Source organism: Arvicanthis niloticus, chromosome 22 (genome assembly GCF_011762505.2).
Source record: "Arvicanthis niloticus isolate mArvNil1 chromosome 22, mArvNil1.pat.X, whole genome shotgun sequence".
In the NCBI taxonomy this organism is placed as follows: Eukaryota; Metazoa; Chordata; class Mammalia; order Rodentia; family Muridae; genus Arvicanthis; species Arvicanthis niloticus.
Window position 1 is genome coordinate 16681055 of NC_133429.1, and position 22432 is coordinate 16703486.

Genomic DNA, 22432 nt, shown 5'->3' on the forward strand with positions numbered 1-22432 from the left:
TTTCTCACATCCATATCTCTCTGCCAAACCCCAAATGCATGAATTGTACCTCAACATGCCCCAACTTTCGATTTTCCCCTCAGCTCCCAAGGACATACCACATAGTCTCATATTTAATTAAAATGATGTTAACTCTGTCCTTCCAATTAGATAATTAACCTCCAAGTCAACGCTTACTTCTTTTGCCCCATTTCTGTTAGGAATTCCCATCAGCTCCTTCAGAGCGTTGGCTCCTGTCACCACAGGCAAGCCTCTTCTACCTCTCACTGGAATTCAGCAGAGGGGAGTGTTTCCTTCCTCCTCTCCACGTCTTTTCCCAACTTAGCCAGATGAACGTCTGAAAATAGAAGTCACCCGGGACACAGAATGAATCAAGGCCATCCAGTAGCTGCCCATTTTAGGCAAGGCAAGGCAAAAAAAAAAAGTCTGCCACTGTCCTATAACTTACATGTCTCACTGCACCCTCTGCTCTCTGTGGGTCCCTATGCTCCAGCCATAAATGTTGACCTGCTCTTTATCAGAGTGGGAGAACACCTGAAAATCTTAGGGTTCCTGCTCCAGCTGTTCCTTCTTCCAGATGTTCTTCCCTGCCACAGCCACACTTGCTTCAGGGTCTCCTCAGGTCTCACTCCCCCAATCACCCTACCGAATACTGTCATTAACTTCCATTCCTCCTGCCGCACACGAGATATTTGTTCCTTAGCACACATCATCTTCTGACATCTAGTCTACCTATGTATGTGTCAGCTACCTAGTCCCCACCATGGTGTGTTCTGTTGGTAAAAACAAGAGGTCTGACCATATGAGACCCAGACCACCAAAATCACCCAGAACTATGGAGCAGAAACTAAGAGAATGGCCAACCAATGACTGTCCCAACTTGAAACCCACCCCATGGGCAGGAACCAATCTCTGACACTATTAATGATACCCTGCAATGCTTGCAGACAGGAGCCTAGCATAACTGTCCTCTGAGAGGCTCCATTCAGTAGCTACTGAAACAGATGCAGAAACCCACAGCCAAACAGTAGACAAAGCGTGGGGAATCTTGTGGAAGAGTTGGAGGAAGGATTGAGGGACCCAGAGAGGATAGAGACTCTCCACAAGAAGACCAACAGAGTCAACTAACCTGGCCCCCTGGGCCTTCCCAGAGACTGAACCGCCAACCAAAGAGAATACATGGGCTGGACCTATCACCCCGTACACATTAACAAATGTGCAGCTTGATCTTCATGCAGGTCCCCCAACAACTGGAGCGGAGGCTGTCCCTGACTCTATTCCCTGCCTGAGGATCCTGTTCCCCTAACTGGGCTGTCTTGTCTGGCTTCAGTGGGAGAGGATGTTGTCTAGACCTGCAGTGACTTGAGATGCCAGGGTAGGTTGGTACCCAGGGGATCCTCCCCCTTCTCAGAGAATAGGAGGAGGTATGAGGAAGGGGCTTTGTGAGGGGATATGGGGGAGCAGAAATTGAGATATAAAATAAAAACAAATAAATAATGAAAAAAAAAGAAATGCAATAATCCTTAGATCCTGGTGAATCATGAATTCTGATGGTGGGACCCAGCACCCCAACTCACATTTCCACACACTAGGGTTTTAGGATCCCTCACATGGAGTACCTGGGGCAGACTAAGTTCTCCTATAAGAGGATGCAGACCAATTTAACTATATGATACAACATTGTTTGTTTGCCAGGGTGAGTACCTGACTCAATTTGGGTTATTTCATAGCCCCTTCTAAAATAAGATGGATTCCCCTCAAAGTTTAGTTCTGACGGCAAGGCTTCTTCTGAATAGTGGTATTTAGAAGAACTTGGTTAAAAGTTGTATCACTTAGGCAACAAATCCTAGGGAGGGCGGGGGATATTATCAAGTATGGACTGGCTTAGGGAAAGCAGAAGCAGACAGGATGGTTCTACCGTCAGAGAGTCAGTCTGGAGAAAGTTTGTGCTGGTTGAGTCATTGAAATCTTCTGCTGTTACCAAAAGAAAATGAAAAAGAGGTGAGCTCACAGAACTTCTGCTCAGACTGCCCAGATGTGGTACCATAGGGAACGCGGAGAGTGGATTTATAACAATCTATACTGACACACAAAAATCAGACTCTCTTAAATTGAATAAACCAATCAGACCCTTTCTTGGGAATTTTGATTCATATGTAAGCGCCTCCTGGCAGCCTGGGTGGTTAGAATTAAGGAGTTCCCATTCTTCTCTCAAAAATAGAGAAAGAAATTCAGTCTTCAGAGAGTAAAGCAGAACAGATGTACAGGGAGAATCAAAGACACAAAGCATAGCCTTGCCTTGAGCCCACAGCGTCCCATAGCTCATGCCTGCCTTACCTGACCCAGGCTGGCTCCCTGATAGACAATCAGGATCTTAGCTGAAACCAGAAGTAAAATTATCTCCACAGTCACCACCATGGTTACGATCTAGATGAGTGAAAAGGACGTTTCACAGGAAGGAGCCATGACATGATGTTTAGCACAAAGCTTGATGCAAAACAGATGTTAGCTCATCAATAGATGTGTAAGGAGAGTGGTAACAGCCAGCAGATGAGAGGGAAACTCTTAAAAAATAGATGCTTAATTTTTTTTTTTTTACCTATTGCTCTAGCATCCCTTCTTGTTGCTGTGATAAAAAAAAAAAAAAAAATCTCCAGGTCAATCCTCCTTCTTGAGGGAAGTCAGAGCAGGAACTTAGACAGAACCCAAACCAGAAACCATGGAGGATTGCTGCTTGTTGCCCACTCCTTAACTAACTTCCTATTATACAGCCCAGAATCACCAGCCCAGGAAATGTCACCAGTCACGGTAGGCTGGTCCCTCCTGCATCAGTTAAGACAACCAAAACAAGCCCCTGCAAACACATCCATGGACCAACCTGATAAAGACAGTGGCTACATGATACTCTTTTTTAGGTAATTCTAGTCAAGTGGATAGTTAAATGCTGACTGAATCTCCCATAATCCTGTCTTTCAAATTGAAACTCATTGGCAAAAGAAAACATCCACACAGCAATGGGTTCTGATGAACTCATCTATGAGATGGGAAAATGTGAGAGCAACAGTTCCCTCCTTACTATCATTATGAAGACTGTGACAACGCATACATCTTCCATCCTCAGACTCTGCTGCATCCCACCAGGAAGATCTGCTGACATGGCAGCTTCGTAGAGCCAAGAGAAAATTGATAGAGAATGAAATATGTCCAGTAGAGGGGAAGAGATGGTGCCCGGAGGAAACAGGGATCAGACAAGGGTCCATAGTGATGTTGTTCTTAAAAAGTGGACACAGAGCAATGTCCAGGACTTGAACTCCTGGAATCTGGACAGAGTTACAAAAGAGAGAGAGAGAGAGAGAGAGAGAGAGAGAGAGAGAGAGAGAGAGAGAGAGATTCACTGATCCAAGAGTCAGACTTACGATTTGCTACCTAAGAAAGTTTAGGGGTGTTGCTGACACTGCCTAAACTGTCCTTCCTGGAATACAGTGGGATTCTATGCATCTGTTTCCTCAACTATCAAAAGAAGTTTCTCATTTCATCACATAGCGTTACCGTCATGTGCGGAATAATGAAATATTAGAGGTTTTTTTTTTTTAAGTTGACAAATAGTAATTGTATATATGTATGTAGTATGTATGTATGTATGAATGTATGTATGTATAACAGAGGAGGTGATGTTTTAGTGAGTCATTATGGAATGACCAAATTGCACTAATTAGCATATTTATCATCTCAAATGTACACTTCTTTGTACTGGTGGCATTAAAGTCATTTTTTCTACTTGTTGAGGTATTCAAGTATTATTAGGTATAATTACTTTAATATTGAAACTCTCTCCTGCCTACCTCTAACTTAAATGCCTGCTGAATGATGTCTCTTCTTTCCCTATCCACCCCCAGCCCTGACATCTGAAACCATCCTTTAGTCTCTACCTCTGTGAACTTGACTTTCTTAGAATCCAGCCATCAGTGAGCTCACACATTTGTCTCTCTGTGGCTGGCTTGTGGCTTAGTCCCTTCATGTCTTCCAGGCCTGACCATAGGCTTTCCCTGCTGTTTAAGGCTGAATAGTAAGCCATTGTGCACACTTCACCAAAGTGATGCTTGTTAAAACCATGTGAGATATCGCCTCCCACCTCCTAGGTGGTTCACTATCAAAAAGATGGTTGGCACAAGTGTTGGTGAGGACTTGGGCAAGGGAGCCAGCCCTTCTACATTGCTGTTGACATTGCAAGTTTGGAGAATGCTTTAGAAATTCTAAGCAGACTTAACTGAACAGAGAATAAATACAGCAGCCCCGTTAGTGAACAGATACAGAAAGCTGAAGAAGCCCGCATGCCAGAGAAGTGTCTGTATGTTCACTGAAGCATGTGCACAAGGGCAAAGATACAGAAGCAAGCTGTGTCCATTAGCAATGGAGGGATGGGTTTAAAGGCCTGAGCTGGAGCAAGCCTTTGTTGTTGCTGCTTCTTCGGTATTTTAATAATTGATATTTACCATTTCTGTATCACAAAATACCCATTGACACGGTTTAATGAGCTGGAGGTGGGGATAGGGGGTTGTATTGCTTGGTCTAATGTATTTCCAGTAGAAAAAAAAATAAAACAATTGGTCTCAAATTATAATCTCTAAGATCAAAACTAGAACCCACTCACAGACTGAAAATTTTCTATATTTTATAATATATTCTTTAGCTATTGCCTGCTTTTAAAAAAATAGCAAACAGAAATAAGGCCAATATGAGGAGAGAATACTTATTAAAAATTATATAATTCTAAAGGATTCCTTTAAAAACAGAATGCAAACAGACTAAGTTATTAGTGTTCCACTTAATGGAAGACCATTAAGAGCCACCTGATTTTATTAATGTTTAAAGAATAATGTGGAATAAAAGTACAACCTGAATACCCCTGTGCCATGCTAACCAGAAGCATTGGGGGAAATAGCTCATCTTTTACTACTAATAGTTATGGTAATACATTTTAATGAACAGGGTTGTCCTAAAACTAAAAAAATAAATAAATAAATAAATAAAATAACCATGGTCATGAAAACAGGATTGTGTTTTTAAAAGAAAGATTTATATTAAACTAGAATATCTAAAAACCCAATGTTTGAATTTAAGAACTAAGGGGGTTTAATAAATGAGAGATTTCTGCTTTAACTACTTGGCATTGTGGGAGAATGCCCATCAGCCGTCTTGAGTGACCTAAAGAACTGCAAATAGAGTGTCAATAAAGAGACACGGTCATTGCTTCATGGAACTTCTCATTATCCCAGCAGTGTAGCCTGGACTTCATTGTATTAACTCTCTATGAAAGTTCTGCCAAATGGAACCCAAGAGTCAAACCACTCCCTGGAGAAAAATTAGGTCCTGATGAAATATTCAGCGCCTCACAATAATTCCACGGCTGTAAATTGGAGAATATATTAAGTTCTAAAGAAATCAAGATACCAGAAAACCACGAGGCAGTGTGACATGCTACCCCAGTGCTAGACAAATTCTCGCAATTCTATTTAATTTTCTTTGAAAAATGTGATCATATAAAAGGCCTGTGAGATCTCAGCTTACGATACTAATCAACTATTGAAAGAAAAATAGCACCGCACAATAGAAATATGATACAATTTAGAAAGCCATCCACTCTACGGCCAGCAATAGTCTTTAAATTAGATACTTCAGACCTGGGTCAATGAGTCAGTCCTCTGTCCTACTCATGGGTGACATGCCTTCAGTCAGACGACAGCTACTTCGGCAAGAAGGTTAACCGTGAGTGGATTTATAACTGGTAATAATGCCCGGTGTGCACTGAGAGACAGATGCTATGGTTAAACATTTGGCAAACGTAACTCCATTGACATTCCTAAGACGTATGGGCATCCTCCAAGTGTTCTCACTTCACAGATAAAAGTCATGTGATGGGTACCACGTGCTACAGTGAGGAGCTTGGATCTGAACTAGGGTCTATCTCTATTGACCCGATAAGTTCCTTTCTATAAATTTATCCTCAAAAAGCAGCCATAGTGCAGTTAAAGACTTATATGCTGTAATGTGTATTTTAGCCTTTTTATAATAACAAAATACTGAAATACTTTCAGTTCGGCAGTAAGGAATTGCTAAGGATACAACAACATGTCCACAAGACTCAACATAGTGTTAAATAAAAGAAGCCATGAATTCTTCAAGGGTACCCCACGGGGGCGTGGGAAGGGTTGGAAGAAGAAAAGGGAAGAGGGGGTATATAATTATGTTTTAATTTTTAAAATTAACAATTCAATAAGATAAAAATCATTTAAAAAGTACTTCATAGAAAAGTTTCTAATGCAATAGAAAAAATTATTTATTAAATAAAATATGTAAAACAGTACCTAGGGTTAAGAATAATATAGAAATTCATATGTATGTGTAGGTATACTATGTACATATAGAACTGCATGTATAGATAGTGATAGATAGATAATAGGTAATTGATAATAGGTGATAGATAGATAAGCCGATAATAGGAGATAGATAGATAGATAGATAGGAGATAGATAGGTAGATAATAGGAGATAGATAGATAGATAGATAGATAATAGGTGATAGATAATAGATGATAGATATAGATAGATAGATAGATAGATAGATAGATAGATAGACAGATATGATGGCCAATAGGTAAATAGATGGCTGCACATAAAACGAAGAATAGTCTCTAGATGTGGGTTTCTCATGTTGGTGCTGCTGACATCTTGTATTGGATTTCTTTTTCACAGTGTTTGTGATTGAACCCAGAGCCTCCAGCATGCTGGGCTAGGATTCTCTTACTACTGAGTTACAGCCCCAGCATGCATTGGGTACTTCTTTGTTACAGAAGGCCATCCCTGTCACATTGTATGCTGCTTTATCACCATCCCCCTTGCCTCTACTCACTAGACACCAGTGGCATCCCACTAGGTTGTGACAACCAAAAATGTCACAAGACATTGACAACGTCGCCCCAGGGTGAGATCCGCTACTCTGGGTAGTAACAGATAACATTTATTTATAAGCATTTGCAGTAGTTCCAAAACGTCTAAAATTACATTTGTGCTCCTGGGGGAAAATGTTCTGTAGAAGGCAAATTCACTAATGGGGGAAGCAAGAATTCACGTTTCATGAGGTAAGCTGCAATCATAGAAAATATGTATCGCAGGCGTTGTGGGGTGTCTACTCTGATTTTTCTTCCGTCGGAAATTACTTAGTAAATGCTTAACAGAAAAAAAAAAAAAAAAAAAAAAAAAAAGAGGAAAATAGCACCCATCTCGTCTACCTGTGTCAGGTACATCCGAGCGGTGACAGCAGAGAGAGTCGGGTAAATGAGAATTGGCTTCGTTGTCTCCCCGATGGCATCGCCAATGAGTTTCCCGATGGAAGAGTAAGCAGCAATCGCAAAAATGTAGTTTGCGTTCGTCTCCAGACCTTTAATTTCAAAGAAGCTTCTGCCATCGGCTGGTATCTGTGAATGGAAACATTCTGGCTTTTGCTCAGGAAATTAAGACAGTGTGACTATTAAAACGTAATTGGATAAACCTTTCTCCTCCACTGTCGGGGTTTAGTTGTGACTCGAGTTGGAATTAGTGTCAATCCACGGCCGTAATGGCTTCATGGGGGGAGCACACACTCGGCTGTGGTTAATAGGGCTTTGATAAGGCCGGCTGACAGAGGGGATGACGACGTACCGCTTCTCCTGAGTTTGGGAGATGGTTGTTGTTCAGCCTTACTTTCCCGTAGCTTCCTTCTGCTTTGCAACCCAAAATACAGTACCAGGACGCCTGGAGGGGAGAGAGGCAGCTGTCACCTGTGGTCTGTGGTCTGCTTAACAGTGCTTGGCCTCCTCTATCTGGATGTAGCAAAATCAATAATCTTCCAGAGAGACCGGTAACTACGTGTGTGTTAAACTGTGAGGTCTAAGCTTATGTGCACGCACTCATCTTTACAAAGCTTACCTGAGACAATCAAGACTAAGTAAAAATTATCATTATTCATAATCTCTCTCTTCTCTCTCCTCTCTCCCCCTTCCCCCTCTGTGTGTGTGTCTGCATGTGTGTGTGTCTGCATGTGTGTGTGTGTGTGTGTGTGTGTGTGTGTGTGTGTATGTGTGTGTATGAGCATGAACACCCAGTGCATGTATGATGTGTGTAGGTCAGAAGAAAAAAACCTGGTCCTTGCCTTCTACCTTGTTTGAGATATCCGGACCATTGTTGTTTTCCTGAATAAAAACAACAGGCTAGCTGACCCGAGAGCCTTCAGAGCTTCTCCTACCCCATCCTCCCTGCTCCACGCAGGAACTCTGGTATTATAAACTCTTGAGCGGCGTGTCTGGCTTTTTTTATACGTTCTGGAGATTGGAACCCAGATCATACGCTTAGCAAGCAGTTTTGCCCACTGAGCCATTCCCCACCCCCAGGCCCACATCACTGCCCACTCTAGTCACCATTAACTGAGCAGTTCTTTGTGCTGAGTGACAACAGTAAGCTGCAATAAAGCTTCCCTCTTTATTGGCATATATTCGTTATACACAGTGATGGGTCCCATAAAGACATCTTCAGATGAGTCCATCAAGTGCTTTGACCATGCTCACACTTTCCCCCCTCCCCTCTTCCTATTCTCATTCTTTCTCCCAGTCTCCCCTCTGCTCCCATGGCCTATACACATGCATGATTTAATGCATCTACATAAAAGCCAGGATTTGAGAATGGGAGACACATACAACGTCTGTCTATCTGAGTCTGATTCAGTTTGCTTGCTATGATGATCTCTTCTGTTCTCCTGAAGAACAACATGATTCATCCTTTTTATGGCTGAGTGAAACTTCATCGAGTATGTATGATATGTTTTCTTTGCCCATTGTCTGTTGATAGACACCTAGGCAGGTTCAAATCTTAGCTGTTGTGGATATGGCTGAAACCACATGTGTGTAAGCATCTTTGTGGTGTCCTCCTGCTACAAACCCAGGAGGGGTAGAACTTGGCCAGACGGTAACAGCATTGTTGTTTCTGGGGAGTCTTGACCCTAATTTCCACCATGGGGAGGAACAGGAACTAATTCCATTTCTACCAGCACTGTGTAAGTGCCCCCTTCTCCTGCATCCTCACCAGCACTTGTTGTTATTTGTTTTCTTGTGACTGGGATGAGGTGGGATCCCAATGTTGCTTTAGGTGGCTCACCCAAGTGGTTAAAAACAGTGAATATTTTTCATATGATTATTGGCCGCTTTCACTTCATCCTTTGAGAAATGTCTGTCCATTTCTAGAGTCACAGGCATTTGTGAGCCTCCTGGCGTGGGTGCTGGGAACCAAGCCTGAGTCCTCTGTGAGAGGCAGTAAGTGTTCTTAGCCAATGCACTATCTCTCCAGCCTCAAACTTAATCTTAAGCCCTTTATACAATCTAAACATTAAGCCTCTGTCAGTGCCATGACTAGCCAGGACTTCTCTTGGTCTATAAATGGCCTTGTCAGCAGATTGCTTCTTTGACTGTACACAGTTTTATAATGTCATGCAATGCAATCCCATTTTTCAAATCTTGCTCTTTTTTTTTTTTAACCTGAGCTATCCAAGTCCTTTTTACAAAGTTTTCTTCAAATACAGCCTGTCCTGGATCTCGAGGTGTCCCCTCCATGGTAAATTCAGAGTTTCGGGTCTCATATTAAGATCTTTGGCTTGATTGAATTTTGAATTGATTTCTTACAGCAAGAGGTAAGACTCTTTTCTCATCTTTCTACATGTCCTGCCCTCATGATTTGCTGCAGAGGCTGGATTCTCTCCAGCTTATGTTTTAGCATCTTTGTCAGTGACCGTGCAGATAATAGTCACCACATTTCTTTGAGGTGGAACTGCTACTGTCTCAGGGAACCGAGATGCAGAAAGACCAAAGCATTTGAACTCAGAGCAAACAGACACGGACATTAATGTCAAAGACAGCTTCATCTTGAGGGACTCAAACTGAGACTGGATGGGAACAGGGATCACCATTTAAAAGGGACTGGGACAGTCCCAACAGGGACTGGGAGAGAGGTGAGGCACTGAGACACATAGAACCTTTACAACGGAAGGGCCCAGTGTGCGAAAGAAAGTCTGAAGAAAACTCACTGAATCGAGCGAGAACTGGGGTCTAACCTCAACCCAATTCCACTCTAGGCTAGCGGTTTGTTTGTTTTCGAGACAGGGTTTCTCTGTGTAGCCCTGGCTGTCCTGGAACTCACTCTGTAGACCAGGCTGGCCCCAAACTCTAGAGATCTGCCTGCCTCTGTCTCTCGAGTGCTGAGATTAAAGGTGTTGGCCACCACTGTCCAGCTTCTAGGTCACTTTTTAAAAGAGTAGTTTGTACAGAATAGGATACTCTCTAAAATGACCAATAGCCAAGCCATCCAAGGCTAGCTTCAACAAGCGAGGCTGTCTAATCCTTTGTGCTTCCAGAGAAAGCCTACAGTATGTATGACTAATTAAGAGTACCCGGCGACATGAGCAGAAAGGAGGGGGAGAGAAAGAAGAGGAGAGCTGGTGGCTAGAGGACGAGGGTAAAGGTCAAATGAAACAAAAGGAAATACAAACTCAGAAATAACGGACTTACCATCCCTTGATTACCCACACAAAAAAAGAGTACACTTTCCGGCAGGGTTGGGGACTGCGGGGTGCAGAAAGACTGTGTTCCATGACAGACTGTTATTGCTCTAAATTATGCCACACAAACCAAGAGCAAATTCTCTCTAAAAGCGTTATTACAAGCAGATTTTTATATTTTTATTTTGCTCCCAGTCTGTGCAACACAAAGCAGCAACGTGTAATTAGAATCTACATAAGAATAGAGACGGTGTGAACAAATCACTAACTTTGGAAATAAGATTTTATAGACAATGTAAGTAACATTAGCATTTGCAACTATAGAAACAGATTTTAATGAAGTGCCAGCTTAGAAGGAGGCATCACTGAGACAAAAGATGGCCAAAACCAGCAAACCAGAAAATTTACATGAGCCCACAGCACCACCTAGTGGTAAAATGGAGGAAGCAGCTGGCAAATCTTCCTTAACCAACCCTCATAATGAATAATTTACAGAAATGTTATTATATAGGTGCCATTTAAAACCACGAGAGCTATGGGTCAAATATGAGGCACTAATGTCTTCCTATGTTCACTCAACATACTATAAAACAGTCACTAAATAGTAATACTGAAAAATTAATGTTTGGGTCAAACCTTGTTCTGTACTAATTTTCTAAAACCAGTGAAGCCTTACTCTTAGCGCAGGTTTCCAAAAATCTCCAAAATTGAACTCCGAGTCCTAGAATGATGTTCTCACAGCAGCACAGTCATGTGTAAGGTGAATGCTATTTCTACTCCAATTTCAAAGAACAAAAAACAAAGAAGTGACAAAAAAAATTGTTCTCAAGGAAGTCCACGCCCACCCATCTAAGGTGAACGCCCATCCAGCTGAAGTCCACCATATCCATCTAAAAGTCCACACCCACCTACCTAAAATCACTCAAAAATGAGCCACATTTCACAGATGTTTAACTTTGTGCCTGTTTACTCACACAGAACTTGACAGCAGACAGACATTCAAAAAAAAAAAAAACCTCATTGTATTGAATTAACCAAAAAAAAATTTACAAAATAATGTAATCACAGTCTATAACTCCAGTAATTGTTTTTGCTAAATTCTATTGAAAGTCATCAATTAATATGTTTATAATATAATATATTAGTTCAGTGCCTCTCTCTTTTTTTTTTTTAACAGGGTCTTGTGCTGGCCTTGAGGCTGCTTTGGATCCAGGGATGACCACGAACTGATCTTTCCGCCCCCACCCCTAAAGTGCTAAGATTAAAGGCGCATGGCACCACACCTAGTCTGTGTGGCTGTAGGGACAGGACAAGGACCTTATCAGCACTAGACAAGCTCTCTGCTAACTGCATGCATCTCCGGCCCTCGCTTGGCTTCTTTTTACAGTAAACACACTTTACAGAGATGAGAATCTTCAAACTGCATTTGTCCTTCCTAAAGTTGTACCACCAGTTAGCAGTGGAGTGAAAATTTTAAACTTACATATTCCTGACTTCAAAGTCTCTGTGTGCAAAATGCCCTAAAGATAATCAAAGATAGGAATGAATTGTGGTGCAACATCAAAGAGGACTTAAAAGAGTGATATTTAAACTATAAACTAGCTAGAGCCGATTTCCTGTTAGGAAATGAAATCCCAAGAGGTATTCCCATTTAGGCCGAGTTCCAGCACTCGGGGATGGGAGTAGAGGCTTCTCCTAATAAATGAAGAAACATTTGCAGTTGAAGAGACATCTTGTCACGTTTCCACAGTGACCTGTGGAGAATACACACAGAATTTCTAGACCCGCAACCTTCAGATCCCATGCCCTGCCACTTTGTCTCCAGTGCTGGCTCTCGAAGGAGATAGCCTTCTCTGAGTCTGGTTCTACTTCAGCCCTCTACCTTGACCAACCAGTGTCATTGTGACAAAGACACTCCATGGGAACTGTTTTTCCTCCTGATTTTCCTTCCCAAGTGTTTGACACAGCTTTAGAAGACAATTCATAAAGGGGGAAAAAATAAGAATTAACGAAGTGTAGATAAGTCATGAAGATACTACTCTGGTGTTCGGTGCTTATGAATAAGATTATTCGGATCCTGGGAGCAATAGTAATAAGGGTCATTGTAGTCACAAGAGCACTTAGGTTGCGTGGCCAGCACGAAGGAGGGCACCATACCTTAACATCTGAGATGAACGGTGCAGGCTTCAGAGTCACAGAGCAGTGTGTGCGAGCCAGCAGGATGGGTGGGGGAGGGATTCGGGTCTTCTTTATTTTTGAACTCTCCAAGTACTTCTGATAGGAATATAGGGCATTTTGTTCTGCTTCGACCTTCTCAATTAAGGCACAGGCTTCCTGTAACGAAGTGTGAAAATAGAAAAATACATTTCAGGAGCTAGAGCCTCCTCTATATTTGCAGAATTCTCTTGTGGTAAATGCTTTCTTTCTCTATACCATTTCTTGAATCCCAGAGGCATACGTACACATGTCAATGTGTATCACAGGCTGGTTTTTGCAGGACTATAAAAAAGACTACTAAATGAGCCTCTTCAATGGAAACAGATGCATATGTCTAAATGCAATGGCCATATATTATTAATGGGGGAGCATTTTTGTCTTTAAATCCACTGAATATCTACCATCATGCTTTATTGTGCTTTGAAAGTTGATAGCACAGACTTCTGCATTTTCACTGATAAGCCACAGGCCTATCCTTAACATTACTTACAATGTGACTCTCAAGAAATAAGACTATTGATACACGTGGTTTGCGAAAGGAAAGTCATTGAGAGTTTATATCATCAGGATATCAATTCCGTGATTCTACTACAGAGACAATACCTATCAGAGCTAAACCATATTTAAAGTCAGATGAGCTGCATCAACAGAGACGTGTATGCTTCCTAACAATACTAATAACACTAGTTAAGATGATAATAGTAATATTTTAGTCTCGATAATCGTAGGCAGAGCAAATGTATTTGTCTTTACTTTTATAAGATATTTAAACAGGGTAGGGAGAGGGTTTGGCAGTTCACTCTTCCAGAGAGCCCAAGTTTCTTCCCAACACCCATGTGCTGACACACAACATCCTGTAACCTCAGTTCCAAGGGATCCAATGGCCTCTCTGGCCACTGTGTGCACCAGGCATACACATTGTGCATGTACTTACATCCAGGCAAACACTCATACACATAAAATAACTATTTTTAAAGGTATTTGAGCATCTTAAATATCTACATCTAACTTTCAAAAACCCAATAAACTAGGAAAAAATCGCTAGCATCTTTAAAATACTAAGTTCAGTTAATAGACAAAGTATTAACATAGCACACTCTTGGTCCTCACAGGAAGCAATAAAGAAATGTTCAGTGAGGCCCACCAGGAAATGGAGGGTTACCATCCCATTGCTTTTTAGAGTCTCTGCCCTGTTGACAAATGCAAAAGCGAATCTCCCAGGACTAATGTCTGTTTACCAAATCTCAAGCATTCCCATAAGCCTGGGTTGCTTCTCCCACAGGAGGCGTGTAGGAATTGAAAGATTCACATTTGGAGCTCACTGGATTTCAAGCTCACTAAAGAAAAGGCTGGACATGGAGTGATGTTTATATCAACTTCTGCTCCTGGCTCTGAAAACATCTTCTAAGATCTTCTGAAGGGAAAACTTCTCTGAGGGATTATTTGTAATGGCTGTGAACATCTCTTCTGGCTGAGTCTCCCTGTAGATACTGTACCTATCTCTCTATTTTCCTTAAACCTCTAAGGCCATTCACTTCCATGCATTCCTCACATCTTGTTAGCTGGTCCAAGACCCTACTGGAGCATCATCTCCACTGACATCTCTGACAGCCCTGGGTTCTCAGCATCCCTTCCTATTCGTCTTCGCTAATCTCATTTCGGTGGGTATCCTACTGTACGTTATCTGTGGACCCAAATGTCTGTCTGTGTCTTGTTCTGAGTGCCTTGATGATGGAAGAACACTTAATTTATCTCCTTGGATTCCGTCGTTATATTCTAAACGAAAGTCATACCAAATCGTGATGGTGGAGAAGCGTGTTTACCACGATACATTTTGCACTGATGTGTTGAAAGCGTTCTGACTGGGTCTTGACCAACTTTAAGGGGAGATTTCTGGCTCAGATTATGTGGCCCAATTTAAACCATGTTGACAGAGATATCAACGTTTATATCGAAAAGTAGTGAAAGAAGAGTGCAAAAACCAAAGTTCTGGATTTGGGTTAAGTAGACTCCGTAGCAGAACACAAGGAAAATTCTAATGCATGTTAAAAATAAAGTCCCAACTTAGTAAGACGAATCCTGCAGCTGCTAGGAGCACTCACTCAGGAGAAAGTGTCTGCGGATGGTTTAAGATCTTCAACCTCACAGGAGGAGAGAGTATCTGGAAGTGGGGGAAAATCAAGAAGGAAAAAATTCACAAAATCAGCTGTACTCAATTCTAAAAGGGTGTTTCTAGTACCATCTAGAACGATGCTTTTGCAAACCAAGATCTCAAAACTGCCAAACATGGACAACCATTTCCACTCTTAGTTTAAAGCTTGCTTTCATCATGTGATGAAAATAGCTAACCACGTGCCCTATTCCAACAGCCCTTGGAAATTAGAAGGGCTTACCAAACCTAAAGAGAGAAATGACCCTTTTACTGATGGAGGACAAAGGCTAACCAGAACCCTCAATGCAAGGGGACTTCTGCGGCGGTGCAGCAAGGCAGCAACCATGCTTCCCGAGGCCATCTGAGCAACGCAACAGTGTGCTGCATGAACTGAGGCCCTAGGAATTTCTGCACGAATACAAATGTCTCTGCCTATACTTTCCATTAGAGAAAATGAGACCTGCCTCTCTTCAGAAGTTTGCCAGTGCTTATGAAGACAGGCTGACATTAAATCCATTTGTCACACGCCTGACACCCATAGTGCATCGGAACACTAATGGCAAGATGTAATGCAATCTTGAGGGCATGATTAAGATGCACGTAAATAACCATCACAGAGCTGAGCTGATAGAGTGCCACGATCGCTATCCATCTCGGAGGCCTCCCTGGGGTTCGTCTGGGTCTCAGCATGAGGGTGTGCACCTCAGAGGGAGATGAGAAGTAGGTTAAGCCATCCCCGGAGAAACCTGGCCAGGACTGTTGCTGAGGGTAAACAACGTGGTTTTACAGATGAATCAAGAGAAGCGTGGGGCGTGATGGGTCGTCTTGCGAAGATGAATACAGCTGAAACTCAGACAATAGTCCTAACCAAATGCTACAGGGTGATGGACTTAAAGGGCAGGCAGGCCAAGAGTGATACCAATTATAATAACAATGGCTAACAGGTATGGGCTGTTCACTCTATACCAAAAGCTAAGAATCTTTTTTAATGATTTAATTTATTTTTATCGTGTGTGCATTGGCGTTTTGCCTGCATGTAGCTCTGTGTGAGGATGCTGGAGGACACCTCCCCCCAGGAGCTGAAGTAACACACAGTGGTGAGCTGCCATATGGTCCTGGAAACTGAACCTCGGTCCTCTGGAAGAACAGCCAGTGCTCTTAACCACTGAGCTGTCTCTCCAGGCCCGCTTTTTTTAAGCTAAGAATTTTATGTGCACCATTTCATCAAGTCTTCCTAAGAACCTCCCTTTAATAGATGATTCAAGACTTGAGAGGACATCAATAACACAGGAGATAGAGCCAAGCAGCGGCAGAACCAGAACCCTCCCCCAGCTCCTATACCCTGTGCGACTATATCCAAATGCAAAGCTAAGCCAAACAAACAAACAGCCTTAGGAAGACAAACCAGATAAAGCTGGCTACACTTTACCTTTAGAGGAATCTCTACCATGGAACTATGCCAAAATCTGCTGTCAATGTTTGAAACCCAGGGCTCAAATCATGATCTCATTAGAGGGGTAGTCAGGATCAGAAAGATCTCTCTGCTCTTCTACAAGGAAAACCAGTATAGACCTGCCAGAAAGAACTAAAAGGGTCTCAGGAAAAAAACAAAACAGTTCATACTTCCCTCAGGAAAAACAAATAGGACCCAGTCGACTGAAATTCCATAAATGAGAAAAAGAAATAAACTCAGTTACTGCCAGTTCAGTTCATAGGATAGAGTCATAGGCGTAAATTCTGGAAATTTTAAAGCTAGGACTTATTACAACTTCCGGTGGCTCTGGTTCCCTTCTTAGCTCTGCTTCCAAATGGGATCACACAATTACACTCTGTACCAATGGCAAAAATGAATCTGCCAGACCATGATGCTCCTTTACTTAGAGTCAGGATGCTAACACCAGGACTTGGCACTGTTGACTTTATCTCGACTGCAGGGTCACTTTGGCTCCAGCAGATGGTATTAAGAGAAAACCAGATGCAACAGTTGGATTTCTTTTGCAACAGGAGCTTCTGGGAAAATGAAGTGTGGATCAGAAGGACAGAGGATTCCAGGAACAGGGTCATAGTCTTCTTATCACCACACAGATAGATAGGTTGCCAAGCTCCATTTCCTTACATGGAGCATAGAAAAACCCTTTTCCTCTGCAAGGGGTTGTGCACTGAAGCTGCAGTCCTTTCATATCAATACAGAAGGTTCGGCTTCCAAGGAGGGAGCACTCAATGGCCCCTTTTGCATCTTAATGTCCCTATTCTACCTGATTATATCTAATGAGAAGGAAGTAAGTCCTCCTGTGATATTTGGACACAAGAAAGAGCATCACAGAACACTACCATGAAGACACTTAGGAGTGTCTCTGTTCTTTTCCAGTGAGAACTGTCATCTGCTAAGGTACTGAAAGGTCATCTGGTAGCCGCCTCAGTAAACTAAATGTCTAACATAAGCCTCGGGGTAGCTGCTCAACTCAAAGGGAGGAAAGCATCCAGCAGGGGTACGACGTGCCAGCCCTTACAATCAAGGGATGGCTTAATGTGCAAAACCAAACAGCCAAGGCTCGAGAACAGGATGAAGATATTCCTCTAAACAAGAAGGAAAAAAAAAAAAAAGCCTTCATCCCATTTGGGAAGCTAACATTATCAAAATCTGTCCTTTGCCCGTGACAACAAATTGGTCCACTTTTAATTGGTTTTGAATCACAGGCACTTGGTAAGATTATATGGATCCACAAGGGCAGAAAACTTTTGAAAAAAACCAAAGCAGAGTATGAATTATTTTACGCGTTCCTAAGAGACTCATGCTTTTTCATACCTTTTTATGGTATCAGGTGACACATAAATTACTGATTTGGGGACAATTTTATTACAAGACCAGGATAAGGTAAAACATTTTGTGATATTCCTCAGCAGAGAATGATTGCCAGGGGAAAGAAGTTTATTTATCTTCTTTAAGGAAAGAACGTTTGACAATTATTTGAGTCATAACATCGCTGTTAAGGAGAGTGCCCCAAGGAGCCATTGTGACACCACAGTCTTTGGGTGAGAACTGCCACTGAGGAACAGTGGTGGCTCCTGAAGATGAATATTCAGCTTGCTCCCAGATGGTAAAGCCTCCTGTTGAGAATCCCTCATAAAGAGCAAAGCCTCTAAGTGCCTCTCATGGAGCTAGCTTATGAGGACATTGCACTCATAATTTTTCTGGAGTTCAAACAGTCTTAGGAAATAGAAAGACCTGGAAACTTACGACTCCTTGCATCTCCACCATCTTCCTCCCCAGCCTGGGTGGGAAGGAGAGAAATAAGAAGGAAGTGGCATGTTATGAAAGTAGAAAGAAAATTCCAAAGGTTTTCTTCTCCTCCGGCTCCAAAAGCATGTGGGATTGGTCCTGAGAGCAGCATTGTGGGTTTTGGGTTTTTTTTGTTTGTTTGTTTGTTTGTTTTGTTTTTTTGTTTTTTTTTTTTTTTTGAGAAGCTATGTTTTATTCTCCATAGAAATGGGGCCAGAGTGCCAATGTTCTCTAAGCACGCAGCCACAAAGCATCTGCTGAGAAAACAGATCTAAACTCATCCAGAAATCTAACAAAGGTCAGAGGGGCTGCTTGACCTTATCGATTCAGACAACCCAATAATGCCACCAATCCTTATCTCCGATTCAAATGCTGGAAATCCCAAAGTTCTTCCATAATCCTGACAGGGACAGACTTCCTCACCTTGAACAATGATGGCATCTATCCACCCAAAGCCGCTAGCCTACTGTGCAAGAGCTTTCGTGCATTGCCATCCTTCCCCAAAGCCCCTCCTTCCCCTGCCACATCTGTACCCCTCCGTGTGAGTGGCATGCAGAAGAACCAGTGCTCAGAGCAGCTCCTGGATTTTTGGGCTCTGCACACATTGTTCTCTGTCCAGATGGAGGGTTCTTTCTCTTCACAGTCACCTTCATTGGGGGCTATCATCAGTGTTCTTCAAGTGTTCAACCTTAGTCTGTGTCCAAGTTTCCAAAATCCTACTTTCTGATCTCAAATGTATCCTTCCAGCTTTCTCAGACTCTTAATTTCTGGTCTCTGACTGGCTGTTATAGGATGGTCCAGTTTTATGATTTTTTTTCTGCAACAATAAAGTCTTCACTTTGATGTCTTATTTCCTTCCCTATCCAATCTGAACTTATTTTTTCATACAGAAAAAAAATTTAAGGTCTTAGCTATAATAACAGAGAGAGGGGGAGGGAAAGAGAGAAAGAGGGAAAGAGAGGGGGGAGAGAGAGAGAGAGCTGTGAGTTCAGAAAAAGAGTTGTCTTCATGATCAGTCTTTATGATAAGCTGTGTTAGGTGAGAAAGCCCTGTAACCATGGGGGAAATGGGAAGTCAAAAATGGGCCCCAAGGTAGGAGAGTATTAAGAGGGGACAGTATATCATTCCAGAGACAACATGGTGGATCATTAAAGGGAGAGAGGACCCTTTAAATTTTTCCTTTAAAAATCTGGAGAGGAACACCATTACAAGAAATAGCTTAAAGTGGAAGAACAGAAAGAAAAGATAGCTGTTATATACAACATGATAGGCGAGCTTTAAAATAAGAGGAAGACTTCTTTAAAGAAAAGAGAAAAGTCCCCACAGCAAAGGAGAGATGTGATTTCCACATTTTTTTAGAGAGAAGCATAAAATTCCACACCACCTGATAATATTTAATCCACTGGAGCCTAAACACCAAGAAGCCCGGACACCTCAGTCTGTGTTTTAACTTAGCCTGGCTTGATGTCTGAGAGAGTGGGGCAGCTAGGAAGTCTGTGATCTAACCACATCGATCATTTAAAAAGATTGATAATCCTGCGCTAATCTTCATTGTGACAAATATTTTGCTGTCACTTGTACTAAACGTGTCACACCAGGATGTATCAGACCACTATGAAGAAGGAGCTTCTAAAAACCCACAGTGTCCAGCCTTGGGGAGAATAGTGCCTGTCAGCAGCTTCCCAATTCTAAATACCTCTTCTCTTTCCCTTCTCATCCCAACTATTCTCCTCTCTACTGCTAGCAGAAACCCTTGCTTCCTATTTTATCAAATTATTGAGGCAAGACAGCATCAACTTACCCCCTCCCTCTACACCAACAAGCTTCTTACATCTACCCACCGCTCCTTCCTTTATTCATCAAAGGACAACATGCCTACCTTGCAGCGTACCCCTGCTCTATGCTTTCTTTCTCCTTCCCTTACCTATCCTGGAGCACTCTGTTCATGTTTTAACCTCTCTTCTATCTTAAAGTGGAAGAACAGAAAGAAAAGATAGCTGTTATATACAACATGATAGGCGAGCATCTTCTATCTCTCTTCTATCTCTCTTGGTTCTTCTATCTTCTATCTCTCTTGGTTCTGTCTGTTGACCCTTAACATACTCACATACTACATATATGTGTTCCGTCCTCAACCCCTCTTGACTTACCTGGGTTTGGGTCTATTTTGTCCTTGTATTATTAGCCAAGTTACTTGTAGCATTATTTTCTGTTTTAACGTAATACTCACTCTATCGGGATATGAAATATCTCCCAAAGTCCCATGTGTTAGGTCAACAGCCCTTGCACTGAAAGACAGTGGGACTTTTTAATATGTGGGACCTAGTGGGATGTTATAGGTTATGGGGGCATGCTTTTAAAGGGGATACTGGGATCCCACCTGTCCACTCCCTAGCTCCATGGAGTGAATGGGTTCCCTGATAGCAAATACTTTCACCGTATCTCCTGTCCCAAAACACAGACCCAAAGTGAAGGGACTAAACGACCATGGACCGGAATCCCTAAACTATGAGCCAGATTAACATTGGCTTCTCTTTGGATGTCTGTCTGTACACTCTTTCCCAAAGCACTGGGAAGCTGACAAACACAGACAATGCAATTCAACTTTTATCGGTCACACAGGGCAAAAATGAGGATTTCGTAACATGCCACGCAACTGCCATCAGAAAGTTCTGCTGAAACCCTCATCCTAGGAATCAGTGAAAAGACAAAGTAATTGCCAGCATGGTACCACATTAAAGGCGAGACCACAGGAGCTAGTGAGGGAGCTCAGTGGAGGCCTGGGTGCTTAGCACACTGGAGACCTTGTGTTCCATCCCCAACACTAAATTTTTTAAGGCATGGACAAGGAGATTGCTCCATACATTAGCAGCATCTGTCTGGAAGAGAAAGTACCTTTAGCCAATAGGCATTCTGCATTCTAAGTTTAATGTAAACACCGTGCTAGGCTGGCCAGTGTTGATCCAATTTTAACCTCCCTTATTTTGACTCCTTCTCATTTTAATTGGCTTCCCAAGTCAGCTGTCTCTAGAGACAAAAACACTTATTTCAAAACATTTCAGGTCTCCAGGTATAGAAAGCTCGTAATCCGATGCTAGGCAAACAAATCAAAAAGAAACAATGTTACCATCAACAAGTTCCATGAAGTCTCGCACACCGTGTCTTTCTCAAATAGTAAAAGAGCCTTCTGCATCAGGTAGACGGCTTTGGACAGCTTGTTCTTCTTTATTTTCTTCATTACAGTTAACTCTGTAAAGGCAGACAGACAAACATTTACTAAAAGGTCAGGATTCAGCTTATCATTTAAACATATGGAAAGCCAAGGGATCCCAGCGCTAATCACCTACCTGAGAAACACTCGGTGTTTCTGGGCTTCTTTAATTTTTCCCAACCTTTGGCAGAAGTGTTTGTGCTAACAGCTGGAGTCTGCAAAACTGAACAACAACACCTATTATGAACCAAGTAGGAAACTTTATTTTTGTCATGCTGGGGAACAAACCGATGACCTCCGGCACTCCAGGCGTGCGTTCTACCACAATCCTGTAAGCCCAGGCCTTGTTTTATTTTTAGTTGAGACAGGCTCTCCCTGTTTGGATCAGGCTGGTCTTGAACTTGGTATGGAGCCCAGGCAGGACTCAAACCCTAATCTACTTCCTCTAATTTCTCCCATGCTGGGACTCACGGTCATGGACCACCACCCCATCAGATTATAGATTTGTTAATGCTCCTTTTCTTTTCCAGTGATGTGCTTCAGGACAGAGAATTTCCAAATTATAAAAATACTTGATTTTCAGTTTCATCTTCAATAAGATCATCTTGTGGGTAAACTCTTGTCTACTTTGCCTTCTTCTTACATAAAATGGCAAGTTCTGATACCAAACTGCCCCTGGTCCTTTCTAGAGGAACTGTGTCAGCACAGTCCCTGGGAAATATGAGTACCACAGGACAGTGAACTTGTAGCAGTTTGTGTACAGATGCGATCGACTGTCATGGTGGCCCAATAAAATGAATGTGCTGACCCAAGATAGAAAGGTGGTACTAGTTCTTGATTCTTAGGTCTAGTCCACAAGAGACCTGGCACTATTTTGTTTCTGTCCTGTAAGGTTTACAAGGTGTGGTGGTTTGAATGGGAATGACCCCCCCCCCCCCAAAGACTTATATATTTGAATATTTGGTCCATAGTTGATGGAACTATTTGGGGAAGG

The 22432-nt window shown here is 42.2% G+C and overlaps 1 protein-coding gene across 5 annotated transcripts in view; it reads right to left on the minus strand.

The window, feature by feature from the left end:
• Positions 1–22432, minus strand: part of Cfap54 (cilia and flagella associated protein 54) — a 279965-nt gene that overhangs the window by 207284 nt on the left and 50249 nt on the right. For all 5 annotated transcript variants that reach the window (XR_013106305.1, XM_076919997.1, XM_076919995.1 and 2 more), the window contains 5 exons: positions 21575–21661; positions 21355–21476; positions 12736–12912; positions 7698–7790; positions 7289–7474 (listed from right to left, as the gene is read on the minus strand). Coding sequence is in view for 4 of the 5 variants with exons in the window: in XM_076919997.1 (XP_076776112.1) it covers positions 7289–7474; positions 7698–7790; positions 12736–12912; positions 21355–21476; positions 21575–21661 (665 nt within the window). In the remaining variant the exon portion in view is untranslated. The remainder of the gene's footprint in view (positions 1–7288; positions 7475–7697; positions 7791–12735; positions 12913–21354; positions 21477–21574; positions 21662–22432) is intronic.